Source organism: Sturnus vulgaris, chromosome 3 (assembly GCF_052056855.1).
Source record: "Sturnus vulgaris isolate bStuVul1 chromosome 3, bStuVul1.hap1, whole genome shotgun sequence".
In the NCBI taxonomy this organism is placed as follows: Eukaryota; Metazoa; Chordata; class Aves; order Passeriformes; family Sturnidae; genus Sturnus; species Sturnus vulgaris.
Genome location: NC_142245.1, coordinates 31,090,898 through 31,104,331, shown reverse-complemented (window position 1 = coordinate 31,104,331; position 13,434 = coordinate 31,090,898). Strand labels below are relative to the sequence as shown.

Below are 13,434 nucleotides of genomic sequence, written 5' to 3'. Positions count from 1 at the left end.
TTCTGTGTATGCAAGTATTTTTGTAAGCTCAGTTACTGAATTTGGGTATATATTTTAGATACTAAAATTTAAATAAGTCATTCGTATTTGAAGCAATTTCTATGTCTCAGTAATCAGATATGCACTGAAATTATTTCTATTTTAAAATATATTTGTTATATAGAGAGGCATTCAATCCACAAAATGCACATGTATGAAAAATTGTATTTAAAAAATGTCTCAATCTTCATCTTGACATTTTTAACCTCTCATAAAAATGTATATAAATGCCTGGCATTTTAAGAACTGGAAGAGGACTTGATGAGACTACTAAATTTATACACCTGGAAAATCAGTTTTGCGAAGCTCCTGTCTTCTTGAAAAGGTAGACTTGAAATGTCTGGATTGTTATGAACATAATCTTCTCTTTTCAAATTTATGATTTTAGAATGGCGGGAGTACAAAAAAATGCTAAAAAAGGTTCAGCCACTGGAGAAGATATAACCAGATCTTCTCAAACTGCTCAACGATTAATGAGCCTTGCCTCTTCACCTCGTTCTTTTGGAAGTCAAAGTGTGGCTAAGTTTTACCGCCCTAGTGGAGTTCCAAGCACGCAAAGTTACAAAGCAAGAAAGGTATAAGTTTCAGATTCTTTCCTTAGATTATTAAATTCAGTTTATCTTAATCATTAGTTTAAACTTTGTATCTATTTATTTTATTTTTGTTTAGACTCAGTTCTTTTACTAAATTACTTCTGGCAGAAAGTATTTTTTTCCATGTTTGTAATATTTTAAAATTTTAAAGTAAATAGAAGTCAGAAGCAGGAGATATTAACTGAATAATTTACATTGAAGCAAATCTATACTCAGCTAAGTTCCTGGAAATATTTACCCACCCTAGATGCTTTATTTTAAATGGATGTTTTAACCTTTCTGTATTAATTGAATAAATTGAAATTTTGATTATGAACAAGGAAACCAGTTAATGTCACATAAAAATCTTAAAACCTAACTGTACTAGTCTTAATATTTGTTTTTCCTTGACATATCCTCAGATTTGACTCACATCTTATAATGTGCTTAATAATTTGTTCTTCTGTTAGCCTCTGAAAATTTAGGTATTTTTAAAGATTAGCACGTTTTTCAACTGTAAAAACAAGATAGTAGATTTCAGCATTAGTTGCAAGTTAAGTAGCAGGACATTGTGATTACTTTGTGCATTTCTAGCTTGAAAGTTTGTTTGTTTTAGATTCAATATGAAAAAGCAAGAGAAGATCGAAGAGCAAAAATTAATGCTTCATATAAGTACATATTTGAAGCTCTCAGTGCTGGGTTAGGCTTAGACTTACCAACTGTGGAAGAAATGATATTGGACGTCCCTTCGGTGAGTCTGTTCTGTATGCCTGTTGATTTAAATTATTAGTTAAAATATGTAGCAGATTACCCCTTTGATAGGGAGTTTTATCCATTATTTTGACTGTTTCTGCCAGAAATTGTGATTATTAAGGCACACAATCAATCTAAAAGGATACCTGACTAAATCTTTCCTCTAAGTTTTCTGGCAGATTTGCAACTGTCCCCAAAGTTTTTGATTGTCACTTTTTCATCTTTCTTACCTCAAGGAAAATCTAAATACTGCTGTTATTTTGACTGAAGGGTTTCTTTTCACATCTACCAGTTCCAAACAGTTTCATCCATCTCAGACTGACTTTATTACGTTCTAATTATGTTCACTTTTTTTGTTAGGCAAGTTCTCACTGAAATTTCAAAGATTCTGCAAAAATGTATAACTTACGGGAACATTTTGAAAATGAGCAAGTTGTTAGTAATAAGAAGGAAGATTAATCCCGCACCATTTAAATACTACGAAAATATCTGAAAGACTGACTAAGCAATATCAATTTTGAGCACTTTATTTATGTTTGGATGTTTAAAAGATTGGGTTAAGTGAGTTTGTAGAGTGTACAGATCTCGAATCTGTGGAACCTCTGAAAGCTTTAATTATTTTTGTGTGTTTTGTGTTGTCTTTCATGATGTTTTGAAGTGATTAAACAAACAGGAGGAAAGAGTTAAACTGTGCTTTTAGTAGATTATCAAAACTCAGTATGGCTGTTGTGAAAAGATGTGACTCGACTTCTCTGATTGCATTATTGTTATTTGACTGTTGTTGCATCTGATTGATGTTATTTTTGTCTGTTAAGAGAGATTTGACTTAGCTTTTAAAACTCAGCCAGATAATATCTCCTTTGATAAAACAAGTCAATTCTTAGAACTTCAGTTCTACAGTTACAAGCCAAATTTAGCCTTAATCCAAATATGTTTGGGTTTTATTTGTTTATTGATATTTTTGTATCATGAAATGTACTTAGCCTCATTTGGGGTTTTTTCCTTCTTACACAACATACAGGTGTGCTAAGTATTTTCCCTTTTCCACATTTGCTAAAAGATACATAGTTTTAAATCATTCTGATTTCATGTGAAAGTGCTGTTCTACACCGAGTTTGACTAATGCCAACACTTGAGAAATTGAAAAATGTTCGTTTCTTGAGGTTTTGGGGTTTTTTGTATTTGGTTCTGGTTTGGGTTTTTCTGTTTGTTTATTTTTGTTTGGGTTTGGTTGGGCTGTGGTTTTCTTGGCTGTCACCAGGACCATCTGAAAACTTTTTGTGGTTGAATATTTTCTTGCTCCAAGTTTCAGTTTATTTATAAACAGTTTAGGCTGTTGCGGCTGTGTCAACATTGTCCCTCAACAAATTGTCATTTAATAAATTCCCATAAACGTTTATCTTTGATATCTATGGGTTAGGTTTTGCACTTCAAAGTGTTAGCCTACATATATATTCACACAGTGGGTGTGAGAACCACATGGACTTGAAGCAGCAGCTCTTTGCAAATTCAGTAGCTGTTGGGACAGCTCACATCTTACCTCTTGTGTAGAATCATAAAAGCCACAAAGTTACTGTTTGTCCTCCTCTTCCTCAGAAGCTGAAGTGCTTCTTGTAATAGTGATTTTTTTCTGGCTTTTTGTCACTGTGGTTTCAGCACTTTAAAAATCTTTTCTTTCACTGTTCTGGGGGTGAGTTTTTTTAGTGTATTTTTTTCTGTTTTAACTTTGTTATTCACTAGTGCTGTTAACAAAAGTGAAATGCACTTCTAGAGCGGGCTTGCTTTTACTTCTTTTATTTTCATGCAGTGTTGTCTTGTCACAAGAGTGGCTTTAAATGCTGTCCACCTGGATGTCACTCATTTTCCCATCACTGTTCTGATTCAGCATTCCTATTTGTTTATTTTGGGGGAAAAAACCCCGTGTTCATAAGAAATATACCACAACTAGAAGTGTATCCTTTGTCCCTGAACAGGTGATGCATCTCCACACATGCTTGTTAAACTTCTGACCTTTTGTTTTGATGAGGAGGAAACAGGAAATCTCACTACCGTGGCTGAGTCCTTCAGTTGGATATTCCCATCTTCTCACAATATCTGAGGATAAAAATTGCATGCCAACAAAACCTTAAACAGTAGCATGGTCAAATTAGTTTTGAACATCTTAAAGGAACAGAAAAATATTTTGAGTAACACGTATTCACTCTTTGATTTAACAGTTCGATGCCTTTGATTCCTTTTTTGCCAAGGGTGGAAGAAAATCGTTGATAATTTTCTATCAAGAAGCAAATGCACGAGGAATAGGTAAATGTTTAGCAATAATAATACAGGCACATGTAACAGTACATTCCTTTGTTCATTTTGTTTGAGACTTCTCAGAATAAAATCTGGTTTTGCCTCTTCAGAATTCTGAAACCTTTTGCTCTGAGGGCTGCAAATTCGTATTTTAAATGCTTGCTTCAAATCAAATTGTTTAGGGGAAAAATAAATCTCAATTTTAACCTTTCCTGGAAAAAAGACTAGAAAGTGTTATCCTGAAATACTGAATTGGTTGTGGCTTTTTCATCCACGAGTTTTGCCCGCAGTTCATTAGAAAGGGAGTTCATAAAAACCTGTCTCTGAACTTGCATTTATTATAAATACTTGAAATTTTTCAGGTTTCACATGTGTGGTAGAGAATTAGAATGTGATGTCTGAAATCTCTAATGATTCACTAATTACTGCAAATATTGCTCTGTTACTTATTTGTATTGAGCTATCAAATTGCCTAGGAATATATTCACAGAGGACCTGAGGCCATCTCATTGTCTCTATTGTCTCACTTAGACCTGACGTCTTTTTGGTAAGATAAATGAAAATAAAGTACCTCAGTCACCAGCAAATTGTTTCAGAACCATGAGCCTGAGCAAATTACCCTTTCAGTGCATTACAATGCACCCAAATAGGTTTGTAAGATACATATTACATGTAGGTGTAATTTTCTGATAGTGCCATTAATTGCAACTACAAATTATGCTGGTTTTTATTCTCAGACAAAAGAAGAAAATAAGTGATTTATATGTTCCATTTTATTTCCTTATATGGATTTTTAAGCATTTTATAATACCCTCATTTTTAAAATGAGTCATATCTATGAAATTCCTTTTCAGAGAGTGGTCGAGTAATTCCAAATGTTGAAAAAGGAAGTAAAATTTGGCAATTTTATTTGGAGAAGACACCAGACAAGATCATAGGACTATGCTTATATTTTGTTCGCTTTAAGAATGACACGTCCATAAATGAAAAAACGATACATGAGGTACTCTCTCACATATTTTAAAAACTAAAAGCTTTAAAAGCAGTTAGTTTTTGTTTCATTATTTTTTTCACTGTTGTCATGTAACTGAAGTTACTGGTAACTACTTTGCTCTCCACTTTGGGTAACCAACAAAAAAGCTGTATCACTTCAGCGAACACGTGTGAATTTAGTGTCTTACAAGATTCTTGTTGATGAAATAAACATTAATTGCTCATTCTCCTTGATGTTTTTCAAGAGGTTAAAGCTGCTATGTATATTTTAATTGTATTCAAAATCTCTGAACTACAGGGAAACACTGAGAACACTTCATTGCAAATACCAGGAGACAAAAAGTTTACCTGTACCTTTCCGGTTTGTGTGTTTTGATAAATAAAATGCAAAATACACATTTATCCTGTGTAAATTATGTGACATGAGATTTTCTGCTTTACAAGAAAAATTCTTATATAAGCGTGGGCTTCGTGAGTGTTCATAGCTATATGTCAGTATTTGGGCAGTGCTTAAGAGACTGTAAATTGATTACTAATAGTTTTAAATATGTAAATTAGTATTAATTTACTTATGTTAATTTGTATCAATTGGTATTATTACAAATTCTTCCAACAGAAAATCCATTATTAGTTTACATGGTTTATATTTCATATTAAAATATTCCATTCCTTTTGAGAGCAAAGAAGGTGAAAGAGCAAAATGCTATTAGAAGTAAGATACAAGGTCTGTTTTTATCAAGGACCTCAGTATTGGTCATAAATATGACTTTTCCATCAGATACCTTCCCAATTAATTCCAAATGCTGAAGGGATAAGGAAAGGAAAGATTATGTTCTAGGAAGTTTGTTGTATGATGTATGTTAATACTTGCTTATTTGAAGGACATTTAAATATTGGAATATTAGAAACAGTCAGACCTTGTAAAGTTTTGTTTTTGAGAGTAGGAAAAAATTTAACTTGATTCAAAGTAATATATATTTAGTCCAATAGTTGCTTCTAAAATAATTTCAGAGAAGGACATTCAGAGAGTTTTTTGCTACTTGCAATTCATTAATTAGTACCTAACTGTGGATGAGGACATTTTCTTACCATTTAAAAATTTCCAAACTCTACGATAGATAAATAACTGAGGCAACAAAAGCGTAACTGGACAACTTTTAAAAACTGTATTATTAAATAATTATTGACTTCCCTTTTTTATTGAAAGTACTATCTTATGGGCACACTGTAGGTGTCTTTTGTAATGATCTCTCCTTAAATTAAAGTTTTGTTTGGCATATTGGAGTGATTTTCTAAAAATATGTTGAACTTATGATACTATTTCTAGTGTAAGTCACTGCTTTGATAACAGTAATATTTTTGCACTGCAGGAAGTTTCCTTTGGTGTTTTGGATGCCACTGATGGACTCCTACCTGGTGTTAAAGATGTAGTAGAAAAGGTTTTTCTCCCTGCTATCCTGGAAACAAGTAATTGGGGTAATTTAGGTCAGTCCAAAGAGGATACAAAAGACAAGCAGAATTTTGTGGAAACAATTAAGAAGTACATTTCATTTTTAGGAGGTAAGCATTGCATTTAGAAAACAAACTATAGGAATTCTGCTTAAGGATTTCTATTTAAAGGCAGTAGTGCATAGATAAAGGACTTTTCTGATTCTGCAAGGAAAAAATAAAATTACCAATTACTTGCATAATATGTACATGGATGAATTATTGTCTTAAGAAAATAGTGACACATTGCTTTTAAGGAGTATCTCTGCATTTAAAATTAGATATTTCTGCTTTAGGTGAGTGCAGTAAATTGCTGTTATATCAAAACAACACTGACTGCAGATGTATATTTTCAAATTTAAATTGCTTTGCCTGGTGGAAATTTGTTTTAAAGTCTTAATTGGTTCTATATTGTAATTGCCTTTTTTTCAGGTGCTGCAGCATGCATCGAAGGAACAATTGAGTTGAAAAAAGTAGATGACATTAATTTTTCTGAACTCCAGACCTTTGATAAAATAACTGCAGCTGCTGACAATTATGACACAGTTCACCAGCTAGAGGAAGTACTTACGATATGGTATAAACAAATTGAACATGTAAGTTGTTTTAACATAACAATTCAGCATGAAAATGGGTAAATATTTATAAATTATATATGAGACTTGCCTGAAGTTAGCCAAAGGCTTCAGCTGCATCTCCACCCAAATTAAGAGAAGCACTCTGCTTCTGTGCACGAGTGACATTAAGTAGATAGTTCTTATGCCTAGGAATTTACAGTCTAGCAAGAATAAGCAAGAATAAGTGTTTGTGAACTCTTAATACACAAATAGTAAGAAGAGAATGGAGGGTTGCAGGAGTAATAACACTGGTGAGGACCACATATGTATATGAAGCATACCTAAGTGTACATTAGCTGTTAGGTTTCTGCTGCCACCTGTGGTGGGAAATACTGCTCTTAGAAAGATTTTTTGATCAGGCCCAGAAGGGGATATTTTATCCTGTGTAAGTCTTGCATGGTAAGGTCTCAGTTATCCAATATCCAAGATATTAATGTCTGAGAATTCCATGAAAAAGAGAGAATCCTTCGTCAAAATATGAATCTGTGTAGGCAGGGATATATTCTACTTACAAGGCATACTATATTTAGTGTGCTTAGCTCTCAAGAATAAAAATGTAAAAGACATGTAAAAAGAGCTGACTGCACATTTATCAACATACAAATGGATAAATTTATGACTGATAACTAATACTTTTATTAAACTAGTTCTTGAAGTTCTGGACAAATGAAATTACACTTGGTGCATTTCAATCCAGAGATTCTGGTTAAAGACTTATCTGTATGTGCTGATATTTACCCAGCGTATGACAGCAGTTGAACGCATGTGTTAATTGGCCTAATTTCAATTTAAGTATATGATTAAGTGCAATTCAGACTTAGAAAGCTTTTCCAAATGGGAACTTTTTTTTGTGTGTCAGTAACTGCAAGCTTGTTCCTTTTTAAGTGAGTTTCCTCAAGAGTGTTTCTCCTCTGTAATGACTTGTCTATTCACTGTAGCAGACATTTGATTTTTTTTATTTTTTTTTCTATTGGGTTGCAGGCTCTGATTGAGAGCAAACAGTTAAGGAGAGAAGCTAAGGATTCAGGTCCACTGATGGAACTGGAGGACTGGAAATACATGTCTGCTAAATTGAACTTTATTATTGAACAGATCAAAGGACAAAACTGTAAAGCTGTTATTAATGTTTTGAAAGTTGCACACTCTAAAACACTAAAGGTAATTAGTTTCTTTTTTATGCTGTTTTTTACTATGAAGATTGTTGTCTGTTTGTTTGTTTGTTTTATTCCATCTAAGAGAGATTTGCTGAGGAGAATTAAAAGAGAAAAACTTAGATATGTTACTGGTGTGCTGAATGTACCCAGACCAAGAACAAGACATTTCAGGGATATGGCCAAAAATGAATATAAAATGCATTACATGTGTAGTAAATACAATAAATTAACTTTTATTGCCCTGCTTTGACAATGCCTCTTAAAAATTAATTTACCAAAGTTTACTTCTGGTAAGTGCAAATTAAAGAAATAGTTTGCTATGTATGAAGTTTTTCACAGTACTCTTTTCCCACTAGACATGGCAAGAATTAGATGGCAGAATCACAGATGCAGCAAATGAATCAAAGGATAATGTGAAATACCTAAGCACACTTGAAAAAGTTTGTCAGCCACTTTATACCACTGATGTTGTAAGTATGCCTTTCACCATTCTTTATGCATAGTTAAGGTATTTACATAGAAATTCCAGAGAAAAATAAAATTTCCCTTATATTTACTTAAAAGTAATTTTTTCTATTTTTCCTGATTTTTTCCTAAAAGCTTGTCAAGCTAAATGTTGAAGCATTCTTTTATTATATATTTCATAAAATATACTATTTTGAAATACATATTTAGTAAATAAACATAAATAGTAATAATAAACTGCTGGTATTATTTTAAAAAGCAATTAAACCAGCTACATATTTTATATTGCAAAAATCTCAAAATATGTCTTCCCCTGAAAATTCCATACGTGTCAATTATCACATAACTGTAACCAAACTACCAAAATTTCAGTTATATAGAAAATAATGAAACCTTATGAGGTCCTAAATGGGAAAACCATTTTTTAAATATAGAATACAGTATTACCTGCTTCTATCTGCTAGTCAGAATTTAGCCAATTGGTTGTCCAGCTACATCATTCAGTGCAAGTTCAAGATATTAGTTATTTGGTATAATAACTCTGAATTATTATCGTGCTCATTCTCCTTTGTTTTTGAGTCCTTCATGTTTTGGTCCTATATTCCTCCAGCCCTTTGTCAGGAAGTGCTGCATTTCTTTTGAATTTCTGGCAGCTTAGGATCCTACTACAAAATTGTAACTGGGGGAAAACAAAAGGACTTTGATAATATATGACATAGAGCTCATATGACATGGAATATTACAAGAGGAAAGTATGATAAGCAGTGTCACTAAGCTGTTTATCTTCAGCTCTTCAAAGTATCACTAGAGGGTGCCAGGTACCAGGCCATAATGATGAACTACTTCATAGGTGTTATGAAGATACAATTCTTTGTATCATAAACAGAGACAGACATTAGTGGGTGCAAACCCATTGAAGAGATGATAATTTTACTAATACAGGATAGTTAATTAGAGTTCTGTGTTTAGTCTAGGGCATTTTGGATACATGAGATTTTGTTAATTTAGGTCGAATTTTCTATGATATTCAGCTTTAAAACAATGATTTCCATGCTAAATATATCCTGTTTTAAACAGACCTTCATTCTGTGTAGAGTTGCATTTAGTATCTGGTATGGACAGCTCTTTAAAATTTTAGTGAATGAGGAATGGCATACATGTGGATTTATGATGATATTTGGTATGTGCATAAAATATGGCATTTAGTGTACACAGTACCTCACAGTGACATTTGTGATGAAGTAGGTTACTATACGAAAATTCAGACTGAATATTTAACTCAAGGCTTTGAATCAGAGAAATTTCTACACAATACTGTATTCAGGGTTTTATTTTTTTGTCAGGGATTGGAAAAGTAAACTTGTAGACTCAGAATCTCCTGATTCCATGTCAGGGGTGGTGTTGGTGATGAACAATATGGGCATAGATAGTTGTTTTTGTACTATATAGCATTTATTTCACGCTCTTGCTAAATGCAAATGCCTTCTATGTCTATTCACAGTATGGGTTTAAGTTTGCAACTCAAAGTTAATTACAAGAGCTTGGCTTCTCCATTGAGGGGTGACAGCCAAAATTTCTTTCTTGATGTTCTGAATTGAAACTTTGACAAGTCCCTGATAATGTTAATGAATTAAAATGTTTTACCTTTTCTTTTGTTTTTTTCCCCCCACCAAAATACTTCGGCAGTGTTTGAGCTACTGAGTACTTTCAATGCCACAGTATGATTTTAACAACATTCACATGTTTTGTGAAATCAATGTTAAAGATTTAGATGTTTGATATGATGCTTGAAGGCATTTGTTAATGAAACGAACATTGTGATAATTATTTAATGAGTTTTCTGAAGTGCCAGAATGAAATATTTTATGTAAAGATTATCACAATGAAAGTACATTAGCATCCTTACCTGAAAGAAAACAAAAGCATCCATCACAGACAATTGCTGTCAGAAAAGTGCTTCCTATTGCACCAAAAAATGCAACTTTTGAATTTTGAATCAGTGTTCAGTTTTGTTCATCAAAATAGGATATTACAGTTACTTTATCGTGTAAGAGCTTTAATGTCATTTCTTAGCCAATGATGACATGTAGCTATTTATTGTTCTTGTTAGTTGATGTTTGAAATCTTTTTGAGCATAGTTAGTCTTTCTTCATAAGAAAACTTTTGGTAAGATGCCATGACATTTTAAAGACTGATTCATGTGACTGAGGGAAATATATAATTTAGAAGATGTCAATAGAATGGAAATATAGTTGCTAAGAATAGGAAGTAAATTTTTTCTTGAAACTCTGCTTTTGAGGTATTAATGACACAGGGAATACCAAACTTGATGAAGACTGTACAAATGATTCACCGTGTTTCAAAATATTACAATACTTCTGATAAAATTACATCATTGCTTATCAAGGTAAGTATATTAAACAAAATAATAATTACAAAAATTGTATGACTTTTCAGAAGAAAAATTAATTTTGTTTAAATGAGTAGAACCTTTGTTTAAAAATGTTAGTAAATATTGGGGTTCTGCACGAGAAAGGAAGAGAACACTGTTGATCTTGAGAGGCTTAAATTTGGATTACAGACTTTTGTCTGAAAGAAACATCGTTTGTTCTTGGTTCATCAGTATTAATCTTTTAATATTCTTGATTCATCTTCTGATCTGAATTAATCTGATCAGTTGTTTCCTAAATCACAGAATCCACAAAGGCTCTTTTATTCTCAGCCTTGAAGACCTAATTGCAGATGGCCATGAACCTGACTAGGCTGCTCCTCCAAAAAGTGTGAAAGATAAAAGCTTCATGTTTTCTGAAGCAGGTCATACTTGAAAGTTAATTGAATTTCAGATCATAAACTTTCCCTCCTTAAAGAGAAAATAAAACTGGCTATGTGTTTACACCAATACCTTTTTCAGAATCCAGGCATTCACTGCATGCAAAGATGGTTTGTATAATGGTTTTATAGCAAAGAAATAATTCATAACTAAACCACTGCAATAAGCATTCAGGGGAAATTCACAGTAGATGCACAGTACACGGACACATATTTTTTGTTTCCTTACACCATGGGGTTCAGCAAAAAATTTTGTTACATTTCAATTTGAACTAGGATATAAAGAAGTATGTGCCCTTTTGAATCTGTATCTGTTCATGGCTGTGACTGTTTCCTATATATCATGTTAGTATATATTACCTGTCATATAATAGGTCTTTGTAGGTTTGCATATTGACTCTTGCTACTGTCTATTATTTAATGGTCTAAGGGAGTGAGTATTTCACTACAGAGGCTAATAACAAACTGGTTACATGAAGCTATGCTTGAAATAGCAAGGAAATGTCTGTATTTTAATCCAGTGGTTTAAGGTCCCTATTTACTGTTTGTTTCCAGTTAATGATCATTAGAAGTGATGCTGGAGGTTCTATCTCCAGCTTCATCAATAATTTTCTTAATGTTTCAGGCTGCCTTTGGTATGGGAGTTTCTGGTCTTTTTTCATTAGAGGTACTTAAGATCTGCTTTACAGTACTCTCATGTCAGTGTTGCCTTTTTCCCAGCCTAGAAATGAAACTGGAGATAATTTTAGTAAGGACGTAATATAAAAGAAGATCCCTAATGAGGGCCTTCAGAGGCAGTTATGGAAAGATGTCCACAAAAGCCCACCCCTACAGAGATGAGTACACATTTATAGGTTTTAGGAAATTAGCATAATTGATAAAAAGGAGGACAAGTGGTGATGCAATTCCCCCCCAAGTCAAGCCCCTTCTGTGGAGCACCCCCCTTCAGCACTAGCTGTGCTTTGTCCATTAGAATGTATCTCCAAGGGTTGTTCTCAGCCTTGGCTCCCAGGAAGAGCCAAGATAGCACTGGGGCCTTGTACCCCCGGGGTTTGGAGCTCTGGAATTTGTTTTGTCTTTCTGCTTAGGGAAAGACCATGGAAAAGTCATGGAAAACCTGGCTACTAATAAAATAGGTGACAGAGTTACAAATATATGTGTGGAAAATACAGAGAACATATAAAAGAAAAATGGCAAAGCCCAAATGGCATCATCAGGAGAATTGTTTTGAATTGTTCATATTATTTAACAGACAAAAAAATTGTCTACTCGTAGCTGCTCTCTGTGATATATCTTCTATATCTGCACATACTCATCTCTTTCTGTCATTACTAACTTTGGATTTTTGTGGTTGAGAAGTAGAAGAATTTTTTTTTCCTTTTTGTAACCACAGGAAATAAAGGTAAAGCCATACTGCTAAGATGCAAAATTCTTTAAGAGCAGTCTTTAAATAAGTGCTGCAAGTGTAAAGACAACAGTGTAAGTGAAGAATAGCTGGAATTCAATAAATTCCTTTTGTTCTTGAATTTTGATTGATAACATTCTGTATTTATGTATTGCTGAACTTACAGGACATACAAAGTATGTCCTGGGACTTACGTATATTTCTGGGAATGTTCTCAGAGTTTTTATAGGATGTTAGTTGTATATATTGGATATATTTTTTAGCCACTATTATGTCCACAAGTGAGATTTATTCCAAATCTGATAGTATTAACACATGTGTATGACAATTTTATCAGATTTTGTGAAACAGGCAAATTTACTGTTAAGTTTAAAATTACTGTTAAACTTTTTTCATTTGTCTGCCCTAGGTTACAAACCAAATGGTCACAACGTGTAAAGCATACATTACAGATGCTGGCTTGAATCGAGTCTGGGATCAGGAGACGCCAGTAGTCATTGGAAAAATCAATGTTTGTATTTTGATGTTTTATTATTTACATGTCCAACTTATTGATTACCTGTTGATATCATAAGGAAGTCCATATCAATATGTATCAAGTGCTTCACAGCTCTTGGCATTTTTTTGTTTCATGATGCTTTGAATGTTTTCCCAATTCTTAGCCCATGGCATTGTTGAAATTACAATAGCTTCAACTTTACCAGTGTGGTCTGTCACTGACCTTGGAATTGGCATCTTTTGTTTACGTGCAACCAAGGAATTCATATTCCACATTTTTCCATCTTGGGGATGAGGGGCTATGGAGGACGGTATAGCTCAGATATGGT

At 33.2% G+C, this 13,434-nt stretch overlaps 1 protein-coding gene across 1 annotated transcript in view; it reads left to right on the top strand.

Annotated features, from left to right (window-relative positions):
* Positions 1–428: 428 nt before the first annotated feature.
* DNAH8 (dynein axonemal heavy chain 8) overlaps positions 429–13,434 on the top strand; it is a 114,388-nt gene continuing 101,382 nt past the window's right edge. The window contains exons 1-10 of the mRNA XM_088162829.1: positions 429–614; positions 1,228–1,362; positions 3,581–3,665; positions 4,511–4,659; positions 6,020–6,209; positions 6,570–6,733; positions 7,736–7,912; positions 8,265–8,378; positions 10,673–10,780; positions 13,017–13,118. Of these exons, the coding sequence (XP_088018955.1) occupies positions 429–614; positions 1,228–1,362; positions 3,581–3,665; positions 4,511–4,659; positions 6,020–6,209; positions 6,570–6,733; positions 7,736–7,912; positions 8,265–8,378; positions 10,673–10,780; positions 13,017–13,118 (1,410 nt within the window). The remainder of the gene's footprint in view (positions 615–1,227; positions 1,363–3,580; positions 3,666–4,510; positions 4,660–6,019; positions 6,210–6,569; positions 6,734–7,735; positions 7,913–8,264; positions 8,379–10,672; positions 10,781–13,016; positions 13,119–13,434) is intronic.